We start from the raw sequence: 22971 nt of genomic DNA on the forward strand, positions 1-22971 counted from the left end.
TAAATTGCAGTTAAGTGGCAACGTGTGAATAGTCATTACCTTTGACCCTTGAACGTAACACTGGAGTTCTGTAACCTAATCTCTCCCTCCCAAGGCAGGAAGAGGCTGACTGAACGTGTACAGAAGTACGGGAAAGAACTGCATTTTGGGTCATTATGCACCTGCAAATTATTAATTACAAATGAAGAATGCGAACAGGATGGTGATTCTTACAATGTAGGCCTATCTCAGAGTATTAAAGTTACAGAGAAAAACAGAGGCAGAGTAGACCTATAATAGATTCTCCAAACCTGAAATAAATACACAATAAAATGCATTAACTCTAAAATAAATGTTCACAAATACATTCAAATATAGTGTGCAGCTCTTAAGAAGCTTCCTCAAAGCCTGGAGTCCTCTTATCCAGATCAGCCAGGGCAATCCTACTTAAATTCTGCATTACTGTCGGTCATTCTTTCAGTTGATAAATGATATTGCCACTTAAGCTAATGGCCTAAAGAAACTCCTGGCTGAGGCAGCTCACCTCCTCTGGATTCCCATCAGTGAGTCTAAGAGAACAAAGCCAATTCTGTTTTGGCCCTGCCTGTAATTACTGTTTTAAACTGTAATGGCCATAAATGACCATAATAATGAGATCACTTTCTCTAAGAATGTCAATAAAAATCTCCCTCAGGCAAGAATTAGGCGGTATACACACGTGTGCACACACAACAACAGACATACAATTCCTCAATGAAAATGCAAATCAAAGAACTGCCTGCTCAAACCTCTATATAAACATCTAAAAGCTTATAATTGAACTGAGCGCTGAACTAGTAAATCTATACTGTGAAGTGCAAAAGGAAGATGCAGTAAAAACACATTTTGTCAAAACTGAGACACACTTTCATGAGTGAAAATGGGTTACTTAGACCCTATCTGTCCTGTGACAGATGGCTTTGGCTCAGTTATTCTCATAAAACTATTAAGTCACACTAAAACCAATGCAAACAGCATTGCTGTTGCTGTTGTTACTGCATTTTGCCTTTGTAGGGCAATACTGACATTTAGCAAAGACTAAAATCAACATCTGATAAATTACTATTTATTGCTATGGGTGATCTACAACTATGAACATTAATGATGAAATTCATTGATAATAATGTATTCACAGCCCTAAAATATCATTCCACAAAACAAAACAAACAAACAAACAAACAAACAAACAAACAAAAATAGAAAAAGTGATGGGTATCTCAATATAACATTTCTTTTATAAACAGTGGGATCACCTGTATATGCACACTGGACTGAGTGTTGTCTTCACAGTCTCTCAGTAATGTGTAGCTGCATTTTCCAGGGAAGTAGTAATAAAGTCCATCAAAGGTTTCATAGTTGTATTGTCCCCATGAGCGGCATGTCATCTCTCGCTCAAAGCCTGGGTTGGCGACTGAAACATTTAATCTATTATTGCCATACCGAAACATGCCACTGTCTTATCTGACTGAACGGCAGAATTTCAAAATGAGATATGACAGTTTTCCCTGCATGATCCATAGTACCTGTCTGGCAGTGTGTTCCAGTGGCCTGGTATAAAGTGCAGTTACAGGAGTCTGGATGGACACACCGACCACCATTCAGACAAGGACACTCACCTGTACAGAACACATAAAGCACAGTGTAATGTGCTCCAGAGTAACATTAATCATAAGCAACAGTGTGTTTTCTGTGTTTAAGTGTGTGTTTGGTGTACATCAAAGAGTGGCGCAGGTAATGTGAAGTGCTCATTGAAGCGTAAAGATTGTAATGATTGTAATAACCACACTGATCAGCCTGTTCAACAGATGTCCACTGAAAGCGGAGGCATCCACATTCTCACATTCAAATGATCATAAACTGTTATTGTTTGTCATTTTCCAAACCAAAAATCAGGCTAAATGCAACTCAAACACTGAGCAGAAACAACATACACTGTTATTATTAATACAGAGCATAGGCTAAAAGTCTCCAGTTATGGCTAGATGATGCAATACACAAATATAGTTACTACCACAAACGCATGCAAATTCTTGTGCATGCACACAAACGTACATTTACATACTCAGAAAGATGCCCGTTCAGTTCCCTACAAAACAGACTAACCCATAAACATACAGACACATGTGCAGGTGTGCACAACAGGACTGATATGCAAGTTGATAAACACACAGAGCATTGTTCAATAGGGTGAAAACACAGGCCGAAAACACAGAAAGACTCAAAACACACACAAAGCGAGCACTGGGCCTCCTGCTAAGGTATTGTGGCATTCAGCTTAGGTCTTACCACTGGCTCTGCGGGGTGATGGCTTCTGGGCTTCTGTTTGCTCTGCTGATGATGTGTTGCTCTCTAATAAAGCTTGCTTTGGAGAGAAAATAATTTAAGTTAAAGCATAGTATTTTAGACTGAAAGCATGACTGTATTAGTCAGAAAAGACACTGAGATCTAGGAATTTGAGGTTAAATACAAAGGCTGCTGTGTGAGATATATTTTATTCCAGGTGAGGAACAAATACTGAGCTTATGTAACTGTACCTGTGCTATTTAATTAGCTGACTGTCCCAACTTGTATAATAAAAAGCCAAGTTTCATCCTGCAACTAAATCAGTTTGCTCTCATATCAGGTTAATGAAGACCTCCGAGAACTAGAAGCACAATGCCATAAGGCACATCTGAAATTCCAATCAAAATTCTAATCTAAAAAATCATTATTTACCTGTACAGAAATTGGAACAATATGCAGCGCATAATGTGGATAAGAGTTTATTATTACCACAGGAGGGGGGTAGCTACAAGACAGCGATTAGTGATTCACTTTTGAGCTAAATAATTTTCTTATCTGACGGAAACCTGCTCTATTCTGATCGCTTTTCCCCATCACACCTGATATCTGAGAGTTCAATAATTTTATGAAGCTTTCAAGACTGCAAAGGAGAAAGTATTCTGGCATAATGAAGGGGGCCAGTGTGTCTCAGTGAATAGTGGCTCTTGGGAACAGTTTACCAATCCTGAGCACCCAACGGACACCTGAAACCGCTTTACTGCCACCGAAATGACAGCTTTTGTCCCAAAGAACTCAACAAAGCAAGCACTGGGGGATGTGTTTTTCCTTTTTAAATTATTAAACATCTGACATTGGTGAGCCAGTGGTTTTAAAGACTTATTTCAGTGTTATACATCATTAATGCCAGATTAGACTTCTTGAGGCGTCTTTACATAGCCGAGTTAAGCCTGCTCTGTGCTTGCTCAACATTCTGTGCAATGATGGAGAAGCCAGACTAAACTATGCCTGCTCTGACCCACCTCAGGCAGTTCTGATGCAGCTTTGGTTCTGTGTAAATGAAATGCATCATCAGAGCAGCCTTAAACTTTGATGTTGTCATAATAGAGCATATTCTTCATGATTTAGTTTCACATTTAAAAGTATTACTTCATATTTTCATTCATTTCATTTTTCTATATTCATAATTTTATATTTTAAATATTCATCTAATAACATTACTTATTCATTTGTAACTGCTGTATAAATGCATCTATGCCAGCTCTGAGCAGCATTAAAGGAATGTTCCGGGTTCAATACAAGTTAAGCTCAATCGACAGCATTTGTGGCATAATGTTGATTACCACAAACATTTATTTCGACTCGTTTCTCCTTTTCTTTAAAAAAAAAAAAAAAAAAAAAAAAAAGCACAAATCGTGGTTACACTGAGGCATGGGGACAATGAAAGTGTATATGGCCAATCTTTGGAGGGTTTAAACACAGAAATGTGAAGCTTATAATGTTACAAAAACACTTGCATTAATTCTTCTGTTAAAACTTGTGTAGCCTATTATTTGAGCTGTAAAGTTGTTTAAATAGTCATTTTTACAGTTGTTTTAGGGTTTACTGTGTTACATCGTCATGGCAATGAAGTTGTAAAACTGGCAATAACTTTACACAGAAAAGGTTAGTAACTCATTTTATCTCACTAAAATCATGTTTACATGCATATCCTTTATGTCTTGTGGCTATACTTTTTAAACAGTGTTTATCTAACGTTCAAAAATTGGCCACCTTTCACTTCCACTGTAAGTGCCTCACTGTAACCAAGACTTTTGCTAGGGACAAAAATAAATGTTTGTGGTAATCAACATTATGCCACAAACGCTGTCGACTGAGCTGAACTTGTATTGAACCGGAATATTCCTTTAAACGGTCTGTGTTAATACATGAAATGCCACTTAGATTCTGTGCCACCTTAGCAGTGTAAACGGCTTATTATTGCGTGTTAAAATCAGAACTAGAAATAATTCGAAAATAAATTCGAAAAGATTTATTGACAGGTTACTTGTCGATAAACCTTTATGGGTTGTACAGTTGTTTTAAGTGGTGTTTATCGTTCAGCTGACGAAACATTGAGAGAGAGAGAAAAAATCAGTAGACAAAAAACTCAGAAAGCACAAGTTGAGAAAATTAGATGCGACCTGGGACCTACTGGAGTGCATTCCATCACAGAGACTGCAGGTCTATCCTTCACAGCCTGCCTCGGTTTAATTCCAGTCAAAAATGAAATATAGCGCTACTCTGAATAAAGTCTATTTTATTTTTAAACCTGCATTCATATTTTGAATATCTCACTTTAATTCAGACTCTTAATTCAAATATTCTCACCATGACTTTAATCATGATCAAGAAAACATGGCATTTTGCAAACACCTTGTTTTCTGTAATGTTATGCATTTAACCTCATGGTACTGCATTTAGCGCAGGTTTCCTGTGCGCTCTCTCAATGCATCTCTTCAGCTCTCCTACCTGCTCCGTTTGGAAAGCGGGATCCCATTTCTCCAGCATTATCCTGCTGCTCTCGCTGCGGGCACACACAGAGAACAACGAGCGGTTTGTTCCTCACACACACAGGTAATCAGCACTTGTGTTAGACAGAAAAGCCAGAGACTCACAGGCGTTTCGAGTGAGCACTGTCAGCCTGTTTCACAACTATTACAGACCCGAAGATCTTTCACCAGTTATGCGTAAAATTAGGTCTGAGTTAAGTCAAAATCTTAAAGGCCATCAAAATCAGCATGTAGCGTATTAAAATATGCAGATTTTTTTTTTTTTTTTTTTTTTTTTTTACCATGCTTTGACGATGTACAGTAGATATAATTTTCATACAAAAGACCTACTTTACAAAAAAAAAAAAAACAAACAAACAAAAAAAAAAAAAATTAAACAAAATAATCAGGAAATAAAACATGCATATTGGATAGAAATAGAAATGTAAATTTTAATGCTCACTTTTTCAAATCATGCTGGACCGTTAAATTCAGTCTTTCAGTGCCCAACGTGATATGTGCTAAAAAGCAAACAAAATGAGTGCAACATTTTTCTAAATTCATGACTGATCAAGTTCATTTGACAAATAATTCAGTTAACAAATAATTTAGTAACTCGAACGTTTGGAAATAATTCAGTCTTCATGCGTGTAGGCAAATAAGTTAGACTATGCATTATGACCACACACACATATAAAAGCATTTTCACACAATTAAATTATATATAAAATAAACGTATTCTCATTCTTTCTTAAAACAAACTATTTAGAGATGAAATGATAAACATCAGTTCATCACCATGTTACTCACCACGATATATTAAAATGAAGAATAATAAATAGATTAAAAAAAGTTTCTTTCCGGGAGTTAAAATAGGATCCATTCGTGACTCATGCGAATCACTTGTAATGGAATAAGATTCTCCCCTCACTGCCTTACACCGATGGGCACTACCGACACATATTCACGTTGACTCCTCGCGCGCTCTCTCTCTTTCTGTCTTCAATGTCTGCGCGCATCTCAGGTGCTGAAGCCAACAGCCTGACACTAGCTGCGCCGCTCGCCTTCATTAGCATAATATATGCAAATGAACGTCACACACTCCCGGGTCTTCAAGGAGAGGAGGGGAGGTTTGTTTAGAAAATGCAGAAGAAAGTGGATATTTCTTTTAGTGTTAATGATGCAGACAATTTGAAAATTAATTTCGATCCAATGGGTATGAGGTGCTAGTGATGCCTCTAGTCTAACTAGTTCATGGTGTTAAAGGGATAGTTCACCCAAAAATGAAAATTATCTCATTTACTCACCCTAATGCCATCCCAGATGTGTATGACTTTCTTTCTTCTGCAGAAAAAAAGGACTTAAATATCTGTTTCTCACCCATGCCTATTAATGTACAGCTTCTGAACACATGGGATTTAAACACTGGAGTCATATGATTACTTTTATGCTACCTTTATGCACCTTTTGGACCTTCAGAGTTTTGGTCACCATTCACTTGCATTGTGTGAACCTACAGAGTTGAGATCTTCTTCTAAAAATCTTTGTTTGTGTTCTGCAGAAGAAAGAAAGTCATACACATCTGGGGTGGCAAGCCTCAGTTTTTGAATATCATAGATGTTTCAAATATCTTATGTTACTGTCAGATGACTTCTATATCATAATGAGTTACACTTAACATACTGATCTCTTGCTTTTTTATGCATTGTTTTTTATTAAGCTTTCTATCTGAAAAGCAGCTGACATGTAAAGGTGTTCTACTGTAGATCAGTACAAAGCAATGAAGTATGGTGTATCTGTGTGATATAGTCTTGTTTAAACAACCCTGAATTATGCAGTAACCATTCATTATGATGCTGATGTCACAAGACGCCTCATGTGAAAGAACAAAAATGTGTCCTTGAATTACAATCCATTATCATCCTTAAATAACTTTGTATTTAAAAGTCCTCAAATGAATGTGCAATAAAAGCAAATGTTTCAATTCAGTTTAAATTTAAGATTGTTTTTTTTTTTCAGTCCCTTAAAAAATTTACAAGATGTACACTCCTATTATACTGCACCACAACTCCTCCTGACTTCTGCAAACTCTCCCAAACCTATTGAGATTAAATTTGCTTCTTTTATTTTACAGTGCCAGATCTAATGCTGGAGAGCACCCCATTTTACAATGGTCAACACTTGTATATTCTTCTGGACAGAAATATATGCACATCACTGCAACACACCACTAGAACATTATTCACACTAGCAACAGGTATTCTGGACTTCTGTCAGTATATCGTTACAGCCACATCCTACTACTGAACTCTGAAATATATTAACATACTTTATGGTGCCATGAAAAGATTAGCTATACACTGTTATATATATATATATATATATAAACAATATCTGTTCAACTGATGTTAAAATACCTGCAGCTGTGGTTGCCAGAAATGTACATTTAAAAAATAGGGTGAACATGTTTCAGGCTTTACGGGATGTAATTTTGATGCATGTTTATTTTACGATTCACTATTGTTTATATTATTAAATACATAATTGATTTATATATATATATAAGAAACAACTATTCCCATAAAATGTAGCTAAATGTAAAGGGTTAGTACATGGGCTACTGGGATTGGGTTTGGATTTTATGTTGAATTGTAATGCATTCAAGGGCTGTAGCCTCTGATTAAGATATTTAAAGGGGTAGTTCACCCAAAAAATGAAAATTCTCATCAAATCACCCAGGCTATTTGTGATTACATTCTTCCCCAGTGTGTGAGGAGGTAAAGTAAATGCCCACGGTGTGTTGTAAACTGGCATCACTTGCACCATTTGCGTACAATGCATATAAACAACCCTCTTTTTTCAAAATTTTCAAGGTCTATGCGGCTTTGGGTGCCCTCCAGTGGCAAGTAGAAAGCTAAAAACAGCAGCGTTGGTGGCAAACTTGATGTATCCAAAGGATGGCACACCATAGGTCTCATAGAGAAATCCTCCAATGGTTGGGCCCACTGTTCTCAAATGAGATTGCACTGATGCACATAGACCTAGCATGGTTCCTGAAGACACCACACAAACATGGTACACAGAAATTTAATTTATTTATTTATTTATTCTGCTTTATGTGTGCCTACAACCAACTGGTTAATGACAACAGCCTGTTTCGTTATAAAAAAAAAAATTAAAAAAATGTTTAAAGATAAAACCATAAAATATGAAATATTACATAAAATATTACTGATCAAGAACTGAGAAGTGACTGTTGGAAACACAGGAGTTTACAAGTTTTATTTATTTTATTTCATTAAATGGCTCAATATTTTTTATGGAATTGTTCTTATGGAATGTCAGTGGTGTTCTTCTATTTATAAATTACTGATTTTATTTAAACAATATTTTTTTTGGCTGCTGAATTATTTATTTTCTTACAGCTACACAAATTAACTTTTGGCCCTCTAGCGGTTGAACCATACAACTGCAAGTTACTTGCGGAGGAAATTACGCCAGTCGGGCTCCGGCTCTGCTCTTCTGCCGCGGATAAATCTGATGGTTTGAGGATTACAGGTGATCAACTTATCAAAGCGAATGTCACTAACAACAAAACTTGCCCCCTCCCCTCAATAAATAAATAAATAACGAAAGGAAGAAAAAGACGGTTATCCCGTAGCGTATCTTTCGCTGTTGTTTTGATTTACTGGAAACTATAGTTCTTTTTCACACTCGAGGTTTTGGAACGCGGAAGTGAACGATTGCAGGGTAAACTTCCACAGCGGTGAATAGGAGATCATAGCAAATATTATTTTCACTTACCCATTTGCTCCAAGACCAAAAGAAAAAATCCACTATTACATTTGTATGACTTTCCAGAAGAGGAAAAAAATAGAGAGTAGTAGATTAAGACAGTAAAATGGGAGAAGATGCCAAATTTACAGTCACTCTCTCAGCAGCTGTAATAGAAACCCCCTTGCAGACGTAATTCATTTTTTTAAAACTTAATCTAGGGTAATATAACAATAAGCATAATTTCATAAATTTACACTCAATGTAAAAAAATGTATAATGTAAATAAATTGCGAGATTTACGCTGATAAATAAGGCAGAAACCCGTCAACACAGTCAGTGAAAACTGTTTTAAAATAAATAGCGTTACAAAAGTTAGGCAACGGTGACATTAGACATAACGATTAATAGTCATATCAGAAAATCAAACCGTGCAAACTATTATATCTTATTATATATTATATCTTACTCGAAAATGAAATTTAAAGCACTGCAGTACCACAATCTATAATAAAATGCCCCATTAGAGTGGCTAACATAATCTAACGAATTACCGTGCTAAAACAGTTACCTGGCTAACTATCGGTCCAATAAAATATCTAACCTGTCGAGGAAGAAAACTCCATCTCTGGGTCGGTTTTAAATCCTTTCAGATCTTTCAGTTGTCACCACCTCTGAAAGCAATCCAGCATTGTTTTGTGTTTTATTACAGGTTCGCTTTCCCTTTTTGCTTGCAGACTCTTCTGGGTTCGAGTTTTCTTTATATTGAAAACAGGCGATTCCCCAGAGGGTTGCTTTTTTGAATGATCCATGGTCAATGTCGCTTTCAGTTTCAAACTACTACCACACCTTTCACCGCACATATATACGCGCTGTAGTGGCTCCGGACCTTCTTTTCTTTATTTACGGACATGACGTAAACATGCACAGGTAACAGATGGAAGTATGCAATTTCCTGCCAAATCCATCCTGACAGCACTAAAATATAAATCATTATTATAGGCTTACCATTGTGAACGGGGTAATGCAAAAACATGGTTTGGAAGACGGATTGTTGGTGTACTTGATCATTAATGAATTAATTAATTTTGTTAATTTCTAACAAAAAAAAATCATACATAGTGTAGCTTTAAATAAGTGCTAGCATTTTTGTTTCAGCAATGATATCTAAATAAATGTAAATATACATACATATCACACACACACACACACACACACACACACACACACACATACATACATATACATATACATATATACATTTTTCAAGTAAACACACAGCTATGAAGTAGTTCCAGGTCTTGGCCGCAAAATGTTTTTTTTTTTTATTTGTTGCCAAATTATCGAGTTAGTATCGATAACGAGGTACAAGGGCTGGTATCGTACTGAAGCCAAATTTTTGGTATCGGAGCAACCCTAATATATACATATATATATATATATATATATATATATATATATATATATATATATATATATATATATATATATACATACATACATACAGTATATATAAAATTATTATTATTATCATTATTTCAAAAACCTAAATAATTTAGTGTGGCCATGCAATGAACTGGAAATGAGTACTTTTGTACTATTTGTAATTATTTGCATCTTGATATGAAAATGTGTTTCGTAAGAACATTGTATTTAATTGTGCAACAGGTGAAATTTGTGTAGCCACATAAAGGGAAACAGTCACATAATCCAGGTTCCCTATCTGTCACTCACTCGACGTTGTGTCGATGTAGTGATACTAGGGGTCACTCTTGGGAGCCCGAGACACCTCTGGTCTTTGATAAAAGGCCAATGAAAATTGGCGAGTGGTATTTGCATGCCACTCCCCCGGACATACGGGTATAAAAGGAGCTGGTATGCAACCACTCATTCAGATTTTCTCTTCGGAGCCGAACGGTCATGCTCACTGAGCTGAATTCTACTGTTCATTCACCTCTGCTGGATCTGATGGCGCATTTCAGCGGCTTCTCCCTCCTCTGCACTGGTGAACTGCAAAGAATGCCCCTGGGCGCTTCGGCAGAAAACAAGAGAGTATATTTTCTGAAAGAGCTTTTTTCCTCTAAAAGAGTATATATTTCTCTAAAAGAGCAGCACACTCGGAACGTCTTTTTAAGACGCGCCTTTTTAAAGATGCCTTTCCAATTGTGTGCTATTCCTGGTTGCGGTCGTTATCTCTCAACTTCAGATGGTCATGAACGCTGTCTTTCGTGTCTGGGCGCGACCTACACAGAGGCAGCAGTTGTGGATGGTTCATGTTCTCATTGTGAGAACATGACCATGGCAACGATGCGGTCGTGGCTCCCCGCCTTGGTCCTTCTACCTACGGGTATGAGGCCAGCGCATCTAGCACTGGGGGCGATTTAGGGACCCCAATGGGATCGTCTCCGCTGGGTATCCCACCGCAGACCTCCCATTCCCCAGCACGCTCGTCTGCCCCAATCGGGCTTCCGGATGAGTTCGCCGGCTCGTCTCGTCCTGGACCACACGTCTTCTTGTTCGGAACCCACGAAGATGATGAGCTCTCGAGCGCAGCATCGGAGAGCGGGCTTGTCCAGTCGGACGCAGAAGCCTCAACTGGGCTTCCCCCCTCGGGGACGATTGCCCAGTCACAGGCCGATGCCGAAATGACGGACATGCTTTCCCGGGCGGCCACGAGTGTAGGGTTAGAGTGGAACCCTCCGCTCTCCCCTGAACCCTCGCAGCTAGATGATTGGTTCCTGGGCTCGCAGCACCGCTCAAAGCAGCCACACCCCGCTCCAGTGCCGTTCTTCCCAGAAGTGCATGAGGAGCTGACGAAATCGTGGGAGGCACCTTTTACTGCCCGGCCCTGATTCCGCAGTTCCCCCGCTCTCACTACCCTCGATGGTGGGGCGGCCAGGGGCTATACGGTGATTCCCCTGGTGGATATGCCCGCAGAGTGCCGCAACCTGGCGTGGACACCCTAAGCTCCCGTCCAAGCCCTGTAGGCTCACGTTGTCCCTGACGGCTAAAGCCTACAGCGCTTCTGGACAAGCCACCTCTGCCCTGCACGCCATGGCTCTCCTGCAGGTCCACCTAGCCAAGGCGTTGAAAGAACTGCACGAGGGTATTTCCGCTCCAGATTTGATGCAGGAACTGCGCTCTGCGACCGACCTCGCTCTCCGAGCGACAAAGGTCACGGCGCAGTCTCTCGGGTGGACGATGGCCACACTAGTGGTCCAGGAGCACCACCTTTGGCTCAACCTGGTCGAGATGGGTGAGGCCGACAAGACACGGTTTCTTGCTGCCCCCATTTCCCAGGCTGGCCTATTCGGCGACACCGTCGAGGACTTTGCCCAGCAGTTCTCGGCGGTGAAGCAGCAGACGGAGGCAATCCGGCACATCCTGCCCCCGCACGGCTCAAGATCCCGCACCCCGTCTGCTCGTCGCCAAGGGGTCCCCCTGCGGTGACTGCACCGGCTCCACCGCAGCCCGCCCCTTTGGCCCGGCCCCAGTGTGGAGCCCACTGCAGGAAGCAGACACCACCCGTCTCACAGTCAGCGCCTAAGAACCCATGGTCATCAAAGCGCCCCTGAGACGGGTGACCCAGGGACGAGGGAACCCACTCACCTAGAGCTGGTAAGAAGACCACTCCATCCCCCAGTGGAGGGCCGGGCGGAAAATCTTTTGTTGCCTTTTGTTTGATTTCGCCGCATGCCCAAGTGGCTGCGGTACCCAACAGTTCAGCAAAAGAGTGGCTTCCTTCCTCCCTGGGTCACATACCCGCTGTGTACGGTCGTCAGCACGAATACCGTCCACGGGTTTTTTTATTGCAGGGTTGGTGCTCCAGCGGTGGTCTTTCCACCCCTCAGCGCCCAGCTGTGGCACACAGCCGCCCCAGATGTGGCAGTCTCCACAGGTTACGAGGACGGGCCTCTTCCTCTCCCATCCCAGCTGTTCCGGGGTGGTCACAAGGAGCCAGGTAAGTGCTTTGATGTCCCTAGACTCAGCACGGCCACGACGTGGTATGGCACCTCATGCTCCGTGCCCACCGCGAGGCCCCACCTGCCGGTACGTCCGATGACATTGTCCCTTGGTCCCCCTTGAGCAGAACTTGGACGCATGGGTTGCGCTTTCCAATCCATCGCGATGGCTGTTCCGGACCGTCCGACTCGGCTATGCGATTCAGTTTGCCAGGCTCCCGCCCAGGTTCAGCGGTATTCACTTCACCTTGGTCAAGAGTGAAAATGCTGCTACCTTGCGCACGGAGATCACTACCCTCCTACGGAAGGGCGCGATAGAACCTGTCCCTCCAGCCGAGATGAAGAAGGGGTTTTATAGCCCCTACTTCATCGTACCGAAAAAAGGCGGTGGGTTGCGGCCAATCTTGGACCTGCAAGTACTGAACCGGGCCTTACACAGACTCCCGTTCAAGATGCTGACGCAAAAACGCATTCTGGCGAGCGTCCAGCATCAAGATTGGTCGCGGCAGTAGACCTGAAGGATGCGTATTTCCATGTCTCGATCCTTCCTCGACACAGACCCTTCCTGCGGTTTGCATTCGAGGGTCAGGCGTATCAGTACAAAGTCCTCCCTTTCGGCCTGTCCCTGTCTCCTCGCATCTTCACAAAGGTTGCAGAGGCTGCCCTTGCCCAATTAAGGGAGGTGGGCATTGGCATTCTAAACTATCTCGACAACTGGCTAATCCTAGCTCACTCTCGAGACATGTTGTGCGCACACAGGGACCTGGTGCTCTCACACCTCAGCCGACTAGGGCTTCAGGTCAACTGGGAAAAGAGCAAGCTCCTCCTGGTTCAGAGCATCTCTTTTCTCGGTTTGGAGTTGGGCTCAGTCTCCTTGACGGCGCGCCTTACGAACGAGCATGCCCAGTCGGTGCTGGCCTGTTTGAAGGCATTCAAACAGAAAACAGCGGTCCAATGAAACTTTTTCAGAGGCTCCTGGGGCATATGGCATCCTCGGCAGTGGCCACCCCACTTGGGTGGTTTGGGTGATTTAAAATGAAACTGTAAATAGGTGTAAGGTGATATTTTATCGTATAAAGTGTCAAAACAAAATGATAAGGTTACGACTGTAACCATGGTTCCCTGAAATGAGGGAATGAATGGTGTATCATAGCTGACAATATTGTGTATCCCTTCAGGCATAGCCAATCACTGAAACTCTTTAAAATCTTGCCAGTTTTAATTGGCAGATAATACTTTGTGCTCTGTGTCCCTCGCACACGTAGCAGGCGTATAACAGCATATATCATAATAAAGTGCCTTTTGTGTCCTCATCAGAATCACTCAGTCATCATGAACATATTTGCAAAATAATGAAATTCTGAGGTTTTATTATAAATGGCCAAACATCTACACACATATCAGTACAATGATAAGTCTCTTGAAATGTGTTTCCCTCATTTTATACAGTTTTCTTTGACTGGGATTTTGGCATGTCCCACACGCTGCTCTGCTAACTTCAATGAGTGTAATAAGTGGTTAAATGACACAAAATTAAAATACTTTTTAAATGTTCTTATTGTCCTCAACAAGTTATTTGATAAAACAAGTCATTTTGATCATTTGTATTCTATTTTCATAATAATATTAAACATTTTGCACGTGTCCCTGAGATTGTTGCCACCCTGTCATTATGGGGTAACTGCCCCTTTAAGAAACCGGCTGATGTAATCAGTGACATCACCACCACCATTTTGTCTTTCTTCAATGGAGGTTAAAACAACTGTTGCAAGTACAGTAAGTATCTACACTTATATTTCCTAATTTTCATCATATTGTGTTTGTAGTTGGATGTTGTCAAGCTTAACATGTCCACCCTGTCATAGTGAAATATTAATTAATATAAAAACTTTTCAGAATGCAAATTATATTTTTTAAACAGTACACAGTCACCTTCAACAATGAGTTACTTTTTTTAACTTAAGGTCCACAATGTGTTCATTAATTGCTAACTTTATCCAAAAATGTCCACCCTGTCACCGAGCCTTCTATGACAGGGTGGACATGGTACATGACAGGGAGGACATGTGCGTAGTTTTTGCCACATTCTGATAATGTTACACATATTACAACAGTTATTACACACATATTATAGCAGTAGATGCTATACATAGTAGGAGTGGGCGATATGGACATTTTTGGTGATATCGGTATCAGCAGGCCTTTTGATGACGATGATAATTTGACAATATTTTACAAAATGTTTTTTTTTTTTTCTATGTAATAAAAACAACAGAATGTGATCAAAACAAAGTCCATATAATGGATTTCATTGCCTGTTTGAAAAAATACAGCTGTGCAGATGTAAATGAACAAGACTAGGCAAGCCTAGTTTAGCCGGACCACCAATTAAAGGGGGAGTCAGCGGTTTGTAAGGGAACATTTTGAATTGTCTTTTTCCAGGAATGAGTCCAAGTAGAGCAGAGATAGCAAGGAAATATTAGGAACGTCGGGATGCTGACCCGGACAGAAGAAAAAAGTACCTTGAGAAAGATAGGGACAAATGGAATAAAGACAGAGAGACTGGAAAGAAGGGTGTTAATGAGCTCGGTGTGAGAGAGAAGAGGGCAAAAAGAAAGAAATGGAAGGAGGCAAAAAGGTGAGCCAGAGCCAGGGCCAGTGCTTTGCTACAGTCAGAGACCCCCCGACTCTCCTAAAATTCCTGAAACTCCTGAAAATCAGGTTAGAACATGGAAGTTTAGCTATAGGATTTATTAGAAAGTTTAGATTTATTTGAAGGATAATTATCAACTGTTTATTTCCCCATAAAATGACATATTGATAACTAACTCCCTAAAATCTTACTTAAAATCCTAACAAATATTTTGTGTTTCAAAGGAGTTTGAAGAGCAAACTGAAAAAACATCTAAAAATTGGAGGCACAGCTGGCAAAAGAGAAAATTAAAACTGAGAAATATAAGAACTTGGCCATAAGGCCAAGAAAGAAAGTGCATCCAAATCGCCATGTTCAACAGTCAAATGCTTTGTTGGGTCATCAAAAAGTGAATTCACCCATCAAAAGAGCTCTTCTTTTCCATAAATCCCTCAATGAAAATATTAGAAGAAAATACAAAAATGCAAAAACAAACAAAGAGAAGCAGTTGATTGTGAAAGTGGTCACTGGAAATATAGTGAAGAAGTACAAGCTCCAAAAGTATGCCCTGACTGTTTTTGGCTACTCTAAGAAGAGAGCAAAGTATCCTGTGGATCTTACCTGCTGTGGGAGGAAGTGCATCAATCGAACTGAGATTAAAAAGAAAGTTACATCCTTTTTTATTCGAGATTATGTCAGTCGAATGACGACCTGCCGCAAACAAACAGTCACACGGCTGAAGACAAAGATGCAGAAGAGGATGCTTACCGATACAATGAGGAACTTGCATAGGAAGTTTCTCTCTAACCACCTTGTCATACACCTCCTTCTGCCATCTCAAACCCTTTTGCTCTTCCTCTGACCGTGACACATCTCTGCAAAAAACATGACAACTTGCAATTTATGGCCAATGCCTTGCAGAACCATGCTTCAAGAAATATTGAGGAAATATCTGAAGCAACCATGTGCGACCCCAAAGCCAAGGTCTGTGCTTATGGTGAGTTCAGGGAATGCCTCCACACTTGTCACCCGATGCTGAAAACTTATGGGTAGAGAACATTTGTTTATCTCAGTGGATGACAAAGAAGGATGAGAAAATGTCAACAATTAACTCCTTTTGTCAAAAACAAAAAGGAAATAACAACAACAGAGGAAGACCTAAACACACAATTCCAGGAGAGGCTTCTGCATTTTAGACACCATGTTTTCAACATTAAATGGCAGTTTGACGTCTACAGGGAGCTCAGAAGGAAACTGAAGCGCAACGAGTGCCTCTTGCATGTGGATTTTAGTGAAAATTACTCATGCAAGTACAGTGAAGAAATCCAGTCTGTGCATTTTGGAGGCTTACACCAGCAGGCCATTCTGCACAATGGAGTGCTCTACACTGCAGGTGAACAGGCACCGCACACCTTCTGCTCCATATCACCCTCCAGAAGACACGACCCTGTGGCCATCTGGGCCCACCTTGATCCAATTCTAAAGTTAGTTAGAGAAAATCAGCATACTTCATTGGAGAGTGGTGTGTCGTTAATTATGACAATGAAGGCTTCCCAGGTGTCATCATGGATGTGGAAGGGCACAGTGTGAAAGTTAAGTGTTTGCACCGCAATGGCACAAACAAGTGATTTTGGCCAGGTCCCCGGGAGGACATAATTGGTACCATGATGGGCAGATACTTTGCCTAATGCCAGATCCACAAGCTCTGAACAGGCACTCTCTACAGATTGAGCTGTCTTTTTGGAAGTATGTGGAAGACCAATTACAGTGATGTAGAAAATGTATTCCTGAAATCATACTTTGTATTGCTTAAGGGTTTCCTGTTGTTTAATAAATTGTGTTCTCTTCTAGTTCACCCATTTAAGCCTTTGTCCATCCTGTCATGTTGTTGTCCACCCTGTCATCTTCGTGTTTTATGAAAATAAACAAATTATTTGCACAAGTTAGCAAAACCTTTTGTGTGATTTCTTTATAAACAAATGAGGGCCAAATAGTATTGTTTGAAAGTTTGACCATATATCTTTGTTGTTAGATTTTATTTAGAAAAGAAAGTGCAACTATCACAGATTTTATAGGGAAACAAATATTTTGCAGTAATTTCATTATCAAAAGTCTTTTCCCATTAACTAAAATATATTGTTGAGAAAGGGACTAAATATCTTTCTGAAAACCTACTTTTATAATCACTACACAATAAAAATCCTGAAAAAGAAAGCCTGAAGGTTAATAACCTGCGCCCTGAGGGGAGTGGTCAAAACTTTCAGTACGTAGCCTTTCCTGGGTTTAAGAATGACTTTTGATAAGCCTGGTCCAAACTCTAAGCAGGAGTCATTGACCGACAGCGCTTGAAGGTCCCCACATGTTTTACTGAAGCCAAGGCGAGAGTACACGTAAGCTCACTGAATCCAGTGGCTCGAACGGCAGGCCTGTGAGTGCTTTTAACATAAACGCCAAGTCCCAAACCAGCACGGTAGTGGTGCGAAACGGTCTCAACTGCCTCGCGCCACATAAGAATTTCACAATCAAAGGGTGTCTACCTATTGATAGACTGCCCAGTGGGATATATCCGTTTGCTATGGCAGCGACAAACACTTTGAGTAAACAAGTCTCTGTGTTTGCATCTTGTTTTTCTGACTGTGCTAAGAGCAACTAGTCATCGAGGTAATTCATGACGCGAACACCGCTCAGCCTCACTGGAGTGAGTGCCGCATTGACACAGTTCGTGAATGTGCGAGGAGCCAGGGATAAGCCAAATGGCAGCACTGTGATGAGGTAAAAGAGGTGAAGATATCTGGTCCACCCGCTGTCCACAGGAGGAAAAATTCCAACACTGCTGTTCAACGGTGAAGAGTATCCGCTATAGCCGGAGCACCGCAGGGGGGGGGGGGGGTGTTGAAGAAACTCTGATCCACCCGCTGTGAGAGGTGCAAACCTTGACGATGATTCTTTGTAGAAGAAAATCCAATTTTCCAGAGTACGAAAGAGAGATTATCGGCACCCTGAAGGAGAAAATTCTGAAGAGATAGCACTGTGCACCGCTGTTATATATGCCCGCTACGTGTGCGAGGAAGGCGGAGCACAAAGCTCTATCTGCCAATTAAAACTGGTGAGATTTTAAAGAGTTTCAGAGATTGGCTACACCTGCGGGGGTTAACCCATAGTGTCAGCTATGATGCAGCATTCTGACTGAATTGATAGGGAACCATTATAACAAAATCCTCGTCATTTTGTTGTGGATATTTTTGAGGAAATTCCTTCTCTTCCTCTCTCCCTCCGTGTCGTCGACATGAATGGAGGCGTGACTGTGGGCTCGCACTCAAATCAACAAACTGTATCAGGGAGGTAGACAGAGAGAATAATGAACGAAAAATTTACTGTATCTGTCTTGAAAAGCATTATTTCTTTAGCACAGTATAGCTTCACAACATATTTCTTTCCCTCACAAAATAGCAGGTTTATCTATAGGTTTTTACAGGTTTTGGCATGCACGCACAAAAAAGAGCAGCACTATTTAATCATATAATACAGAGTTTATCTGTATGGTTCATTACAGTGATCAGCAGAGTATCAATAAACTTAATAAAAAAAATCTGTGTAGAATCTTGCAAAATATTAAAAACCAATCAAGCAAAAGTTCACTGAAACAACACTGTGAAAATAATAGTTTGAAAGTTCAGTCTGAACAAAGTATATTTATGTACAAATATAACAACTTATGTAAATTAACTTAATACAGTCTCTAATAAAACTTTTTTGTAATAAATTATCAGTAGGCATTTACTGAACATACATTTGCCTGTTTCTAAAAGAAAAACAAACAAACACTATTTGCATACATACAATGGAAAAAGCATAACTGCTGAGTTAACTGTTATTGTCCTGCAGAGAGAAGTGACTGGTGCCAGATTTGCTGCAGAATATGGGAAGGGTTTATAAGGCAGTAAGTTGACGGGTGAGTTTATTATAGTGAATGGGTGACTATGACTTTCAAGTCAAATCAGGTATTTTCAATGTTATAACCTATTCCGATACAAGACCTTCTTATACAAGCCTACCTCATTTTGAGCCAGGCTTTGGCCTTAGTAACTTACTTTAATGTAAATAGATGTACAGTACCTATCAGACACAAAAAGGACTCAAAAGAGCTACACCAAAACAGTAACGAAGGACAGGTTTCAGCATTGGCAGGACCATTCGATTAGAAAGACTGTTTTCATCAGGATTGCTTACAGATTATTGCACATCATTATGATGACATGAAGTCATGGAAATACATACTGTGAAACATGAGAACAATAAAGAACAATTACCAACTTATTCTGTACTGCACTACAACTGCATTTCTAAACTTGAAAAAAACTTGGCCAACAAAATGTTAAAATAAATACACCTTTATAAACAAGCTTATGTCTTAATCAATAAATATATATTTGTTTTTTAATAAAGGTTTCTCAATTTAAAAATGAAACCATAAGAAATGTTTAATTTCCAGCAGAGCAGCATAATGACCAGGATAGAGGGTTAAGCCTTATGGTAGCCATTTTTGGATTTTTTCAAGGGTTCAATGTTCTCATAAATAGTGAGTGCAGCTGTGTTCTGGTAGATCAAGTCTACATTGCTGCCAGTCCGAGACCTAATGATGTCCATGGCGCACTGGTTAAGAAACACATATTGATCCTGCAAAAGTAGAGAATGTAAAGGCCTGCATTGTTAGAGAACAAGAAACTGATAATGGCTTACAAATCAGTATTTGAAATTACCACATTTTGAGATGAAGATTTGCTGTATGTTAAGATTCAGAAAACTGTGTTAGTTTCTAACAGGTTCTCCTAACTGTTCAAGCCCCAGGCAGAAAAATGAAAGCCTATAACATACAACAAAATCACCCTAACACACAGCTATCTACTGATAAGGTTCCATGTGACAAGTTCAGCTTCAATGCATATTTTGCCTTCTACTGTATATTTATAGTCATGCACCTCTTCATTCAACCTGTACCTTAGTGTTTGTGTCTGTATATCAAAGAGCAATATTCTGTTGTTAATTGATGTACCTCTGTCTGCACCATAAGTGGTCTGTGCATGCGTAAGTCATGGATGATCCCATAAACATCCACTACATCATCACGCTCGATCTGAAAGATTAACCGATCAATTGCGATGAAGGTTCCTGTTCGGCCCACGCCTGCACTGTATTGTGAGATCAAAAAAGAATAGTGTGAAAATTCAGCTTTTGTTTGTAGGAGTTGCATTAAAAAAACATCAAGTATATCAGTTTGAAATATAATTGTGGTTTGTATAAATTAGCTTCTATAAAGTATATTTAAGTGTTCAGAAACTACTCAAGTACCTGCAGTGAACAAGTGTGGGTGAATGTCGCGAATACTGGTCCATGTGTTCTCTGACCAGGTGTCTGAAGTTGATGAGAAGCTCAGTGGTCTCAGGAACTCCATGGTCCGGCCATGCAGTGAAATGGAAGTGACGAACTGATCGAGTCTCTGTTGTTTTTAACTGTGCGTACAGGACAGATTTACTACATAACACTGATATTAACACTGTTATATAACATAGAATGACACTAACATGGTGTTTACATCTTGTTCATAATGACAATAAATTTATGTTAAGCTACCCCGATCTATCCTGGTAAGATTCTTGAGACTTTGTTCTACGAGTGGCGAGGAATAAAGGCAAGTTGTGCTGGGAGGACCACAACATTATGGTTTTTCCAGACTTTGCTAGAGTGAGTCAAGTGAAGTGGGACGGATTCAAAGAGTGTAAAAAATTGCTGCACTAACAGAAGGTAAGCTTCACACTGCTGAAAACTGATGGCAATGATGGGCGCAAGACTTTTACATGCCCACGACAAGCTATGGCCTTCATTAAATCAATGGTGTGAGTGGGTAATTTTGCCTGCACTCAGTCAACAATACAGATTACACATTGTGCATTTTACTGATGCAGCCTGAGAGGGTTTGTTATTCTCTTGGCTGCCCACTGACTCTCGCTCCACTCTTTTTTTCTTTTCTTTTTTCTCTTTCTCCCTTTATTGACTTATTCTTGAGTTCACTCGTTCATTTTGTGGGTGTAAATGTGATTATTTACTGGGGCTTATTTTACGGAATACATTTATGTGCAATTAAATGGCATGGTTTACGTAAAAAAACAAAAAAAACGAGTTATCGGAGTAATAAAACGAGGGTTTGAGACTTGAGTAATCTGGAAGCAATAGTGTTGCGGAAAATCTGTGCATGGACCGTCAGATTTCCGGGGGATGGATGCCAGTTGGGACTATTGTGCGCTGGGTTAAAGTGCATTGTTTTCTGGTCTGTGGGTTGTTCAGGATTTGATGGTTACATCAATGTTGGAAAGTGGTCTATGTAATTTTGCCTTGGGTACACAATTTATCTTTACATGTCAATATGTCACACTTTAATATAGGTAAAATGTTTCTCTCCACATGGAATGTTAATGGGCAGGGGCACCCTATAAAAAGAAGGAAGGTTGTATCTTTCCTTAAGTGTAAAAAATATGACAGTGTTTCTTCAAGAAATGCACCTTTCGTCACAGGAAGCTGAAAAACTTGGTAAGGCAATAGGGTGGGTATGTGTTTTACAGTGCTGGTTCAAGTAAGAGAAGGGAAGTCATCAATTTGATAAGTCAGCATTTACAATTTAAATATCTCAAACAGATTAAAGATAATTTAGGAAAAGTCATTATTGTATTGGCTGAAATACAGGGGCAAAATCTTATTTTGGCTAATATTTATGTACCCAATGCTGATGATCAGAACTTTTTTATAGATCTTGAGGTAAAGTAACTAGTAGCTGGGATCCTTCATGATATGGTTTTGGGTGGAGACTTCAATCCGTTAATGGATCCGGTCCATGATCATAGTGATGCGAAAGTGTGTAGACACTTAGAGCAATGTTGACACTTCAGAGGATGTGTAGAAATCTTGGTCTTACAGACATTTGGAGACTTCTTAATCCATATGGGAGGGATTATACCTTTTTTCATCATTTCATAAAATTGACTCTAGAATAGATTTTTATATATACAGTTGTGCTCAAAAGTTTGCATACCCTGGGGGTCACGAGACGCCATGCAGGGAGCAGACGTGTGAGCAACGAGCTCTGCGCACTTTGCTAAATTTTGAATTTTTTTTTATGTGATAACCTGGTGAAATTCGATACAGTCAGTTATACATTTGCTCTATGAGGTAAAATATGGCAAAGAAGTCAAAATCCTCAGGCTCTGGAGATATTAAAAGATACTTACATGCTCAGGATGAAAGCCCCGTCAGGCCTACAGACCGAGGACTCGATTTGGTTGGTGCGACGAGAGAGGAGATCCAGCGTCAACTATCCAAAATGTCGGTGATGCTGATGAGGATTCTTGCTGACTTGGAGGATCTCGCTTTTATACATCGATCGATTACGGCGTTAGTCACAAGAGTGATGGTTGTTGAGAGACAAATCGATTGTCTTGAGTCATCGGAGAGGGAATTACCCGCTAATTCACCCGTGACCAAAGTTGATTTGGAATGTGTTCTTGGAAAAATTGAAGATCTTGAGAATAGAAATCGCAGAAATAATGTCTGAATTGTTGGAATTCCTGAGCATGAGGAGGGCAGAGATATGGTGAAATTCTTGGATGAACTCTTCCCGAATCTGCTCGACATAACGGGCCACGGGCTGGAAATCGAGCGAGCTCACAGAGATCCGGCGGGTAGATCTACTGAGGGAAACAGGCCCTGATCGATTTTGGTCAAA

At 40.2% G+C, this 22971-nt stretch overlaps 2 protein-coding genes across 3 annotated transcripts in view; both read right to left on the reverse strand.

Moving 5' to 3' along the window:
- LOC127447046 (otogelin-like) overlaps nucleotides 1–18721 on the reverse strand; it is a 98675-nt gene extending 79954 nt beyond the window's left edge. For both annotated transcript variants that reach the window (XM_051708574.1, XM_051708660.1), the window contains exons 1-7: nucleotides 15819–18721; nucleotides 5293–5350; nucleotides 4810–4864; nucleotides 2305–2380; nucleotides 1542–1634; nucleotides 1272–1429; nucleotides 40–161 (exon numbers count right to left, since the gene is read on the reverse strand). In XM_051708574.1, coding sequence (XP_051564534.1) covers nucleotides 40–161; nucleotides 1272–1429; nucleotides 1542–1634; nucleotides 2305–2380; nucleotides 4810–4864; nucleotides 5293–5350; nucleotides 15819–15987 — 731 coding nt within the window. In that variant the 5' untranslated portion in view covers nucleotides 15988–18721. The remainder of the gene's footprint in view (nucleotides 1–39; nucleotides 162–1271; nucleotides 1430–1541; nucleotides 1635–2304; nucleotides 2381–4809; nucleotides 4865–5292; nucleotides 5351–15818) is intronic.
- Nucleotides 18722–18858: 137 nt separating this feature from the next.
- The window catches only part of LOC127447137 (receptor-type tyrosine-protein phosphatase eta-like), a 56155-nt gene continuing 52042 nt past the window's right edge, over nucleotides 18859–22971 (reverse strand). Inside the window, exons 28-30 of the mRNA XM_051708849.1 lie at nucleotides 20547–20707; nucleotides 20251–20386; nucleotides 18859–19874 (exon numbers count right to left, since the gene is read on the reverse strand). Coding sequence (XP_051564809.1) covers nucleotides 19719–19874; nucleotides 20251–20386; nucleotides 20547–20707 — 453 coding nt within the window. The 3' untranslated portion in view covers nucleotides 18859–19718. The remainder of the gene's footprint in view (nucleotides 19875–20250; nucleotides 20387–20546; nucleotides 20708–22971) is intronic.

The sequence above is a fragment of the Myxocyprinus asiaticus genome, chromosome 1 (assembly GCF_019703515.2).
Source record: "Myxocyprinus asiaticus isolate MX2 ecotype Aquarium Trade chromosome 1, UBuf_Myxa_2, whole genome shotgun sequence".
Taxonomy (NCBI): Eukaryota; Metazoa; Chordata; class Actinopteri; order Cypriniformes; family Catostomidae; genus Myxocyprinus; species Myxocyprinus asiaticus.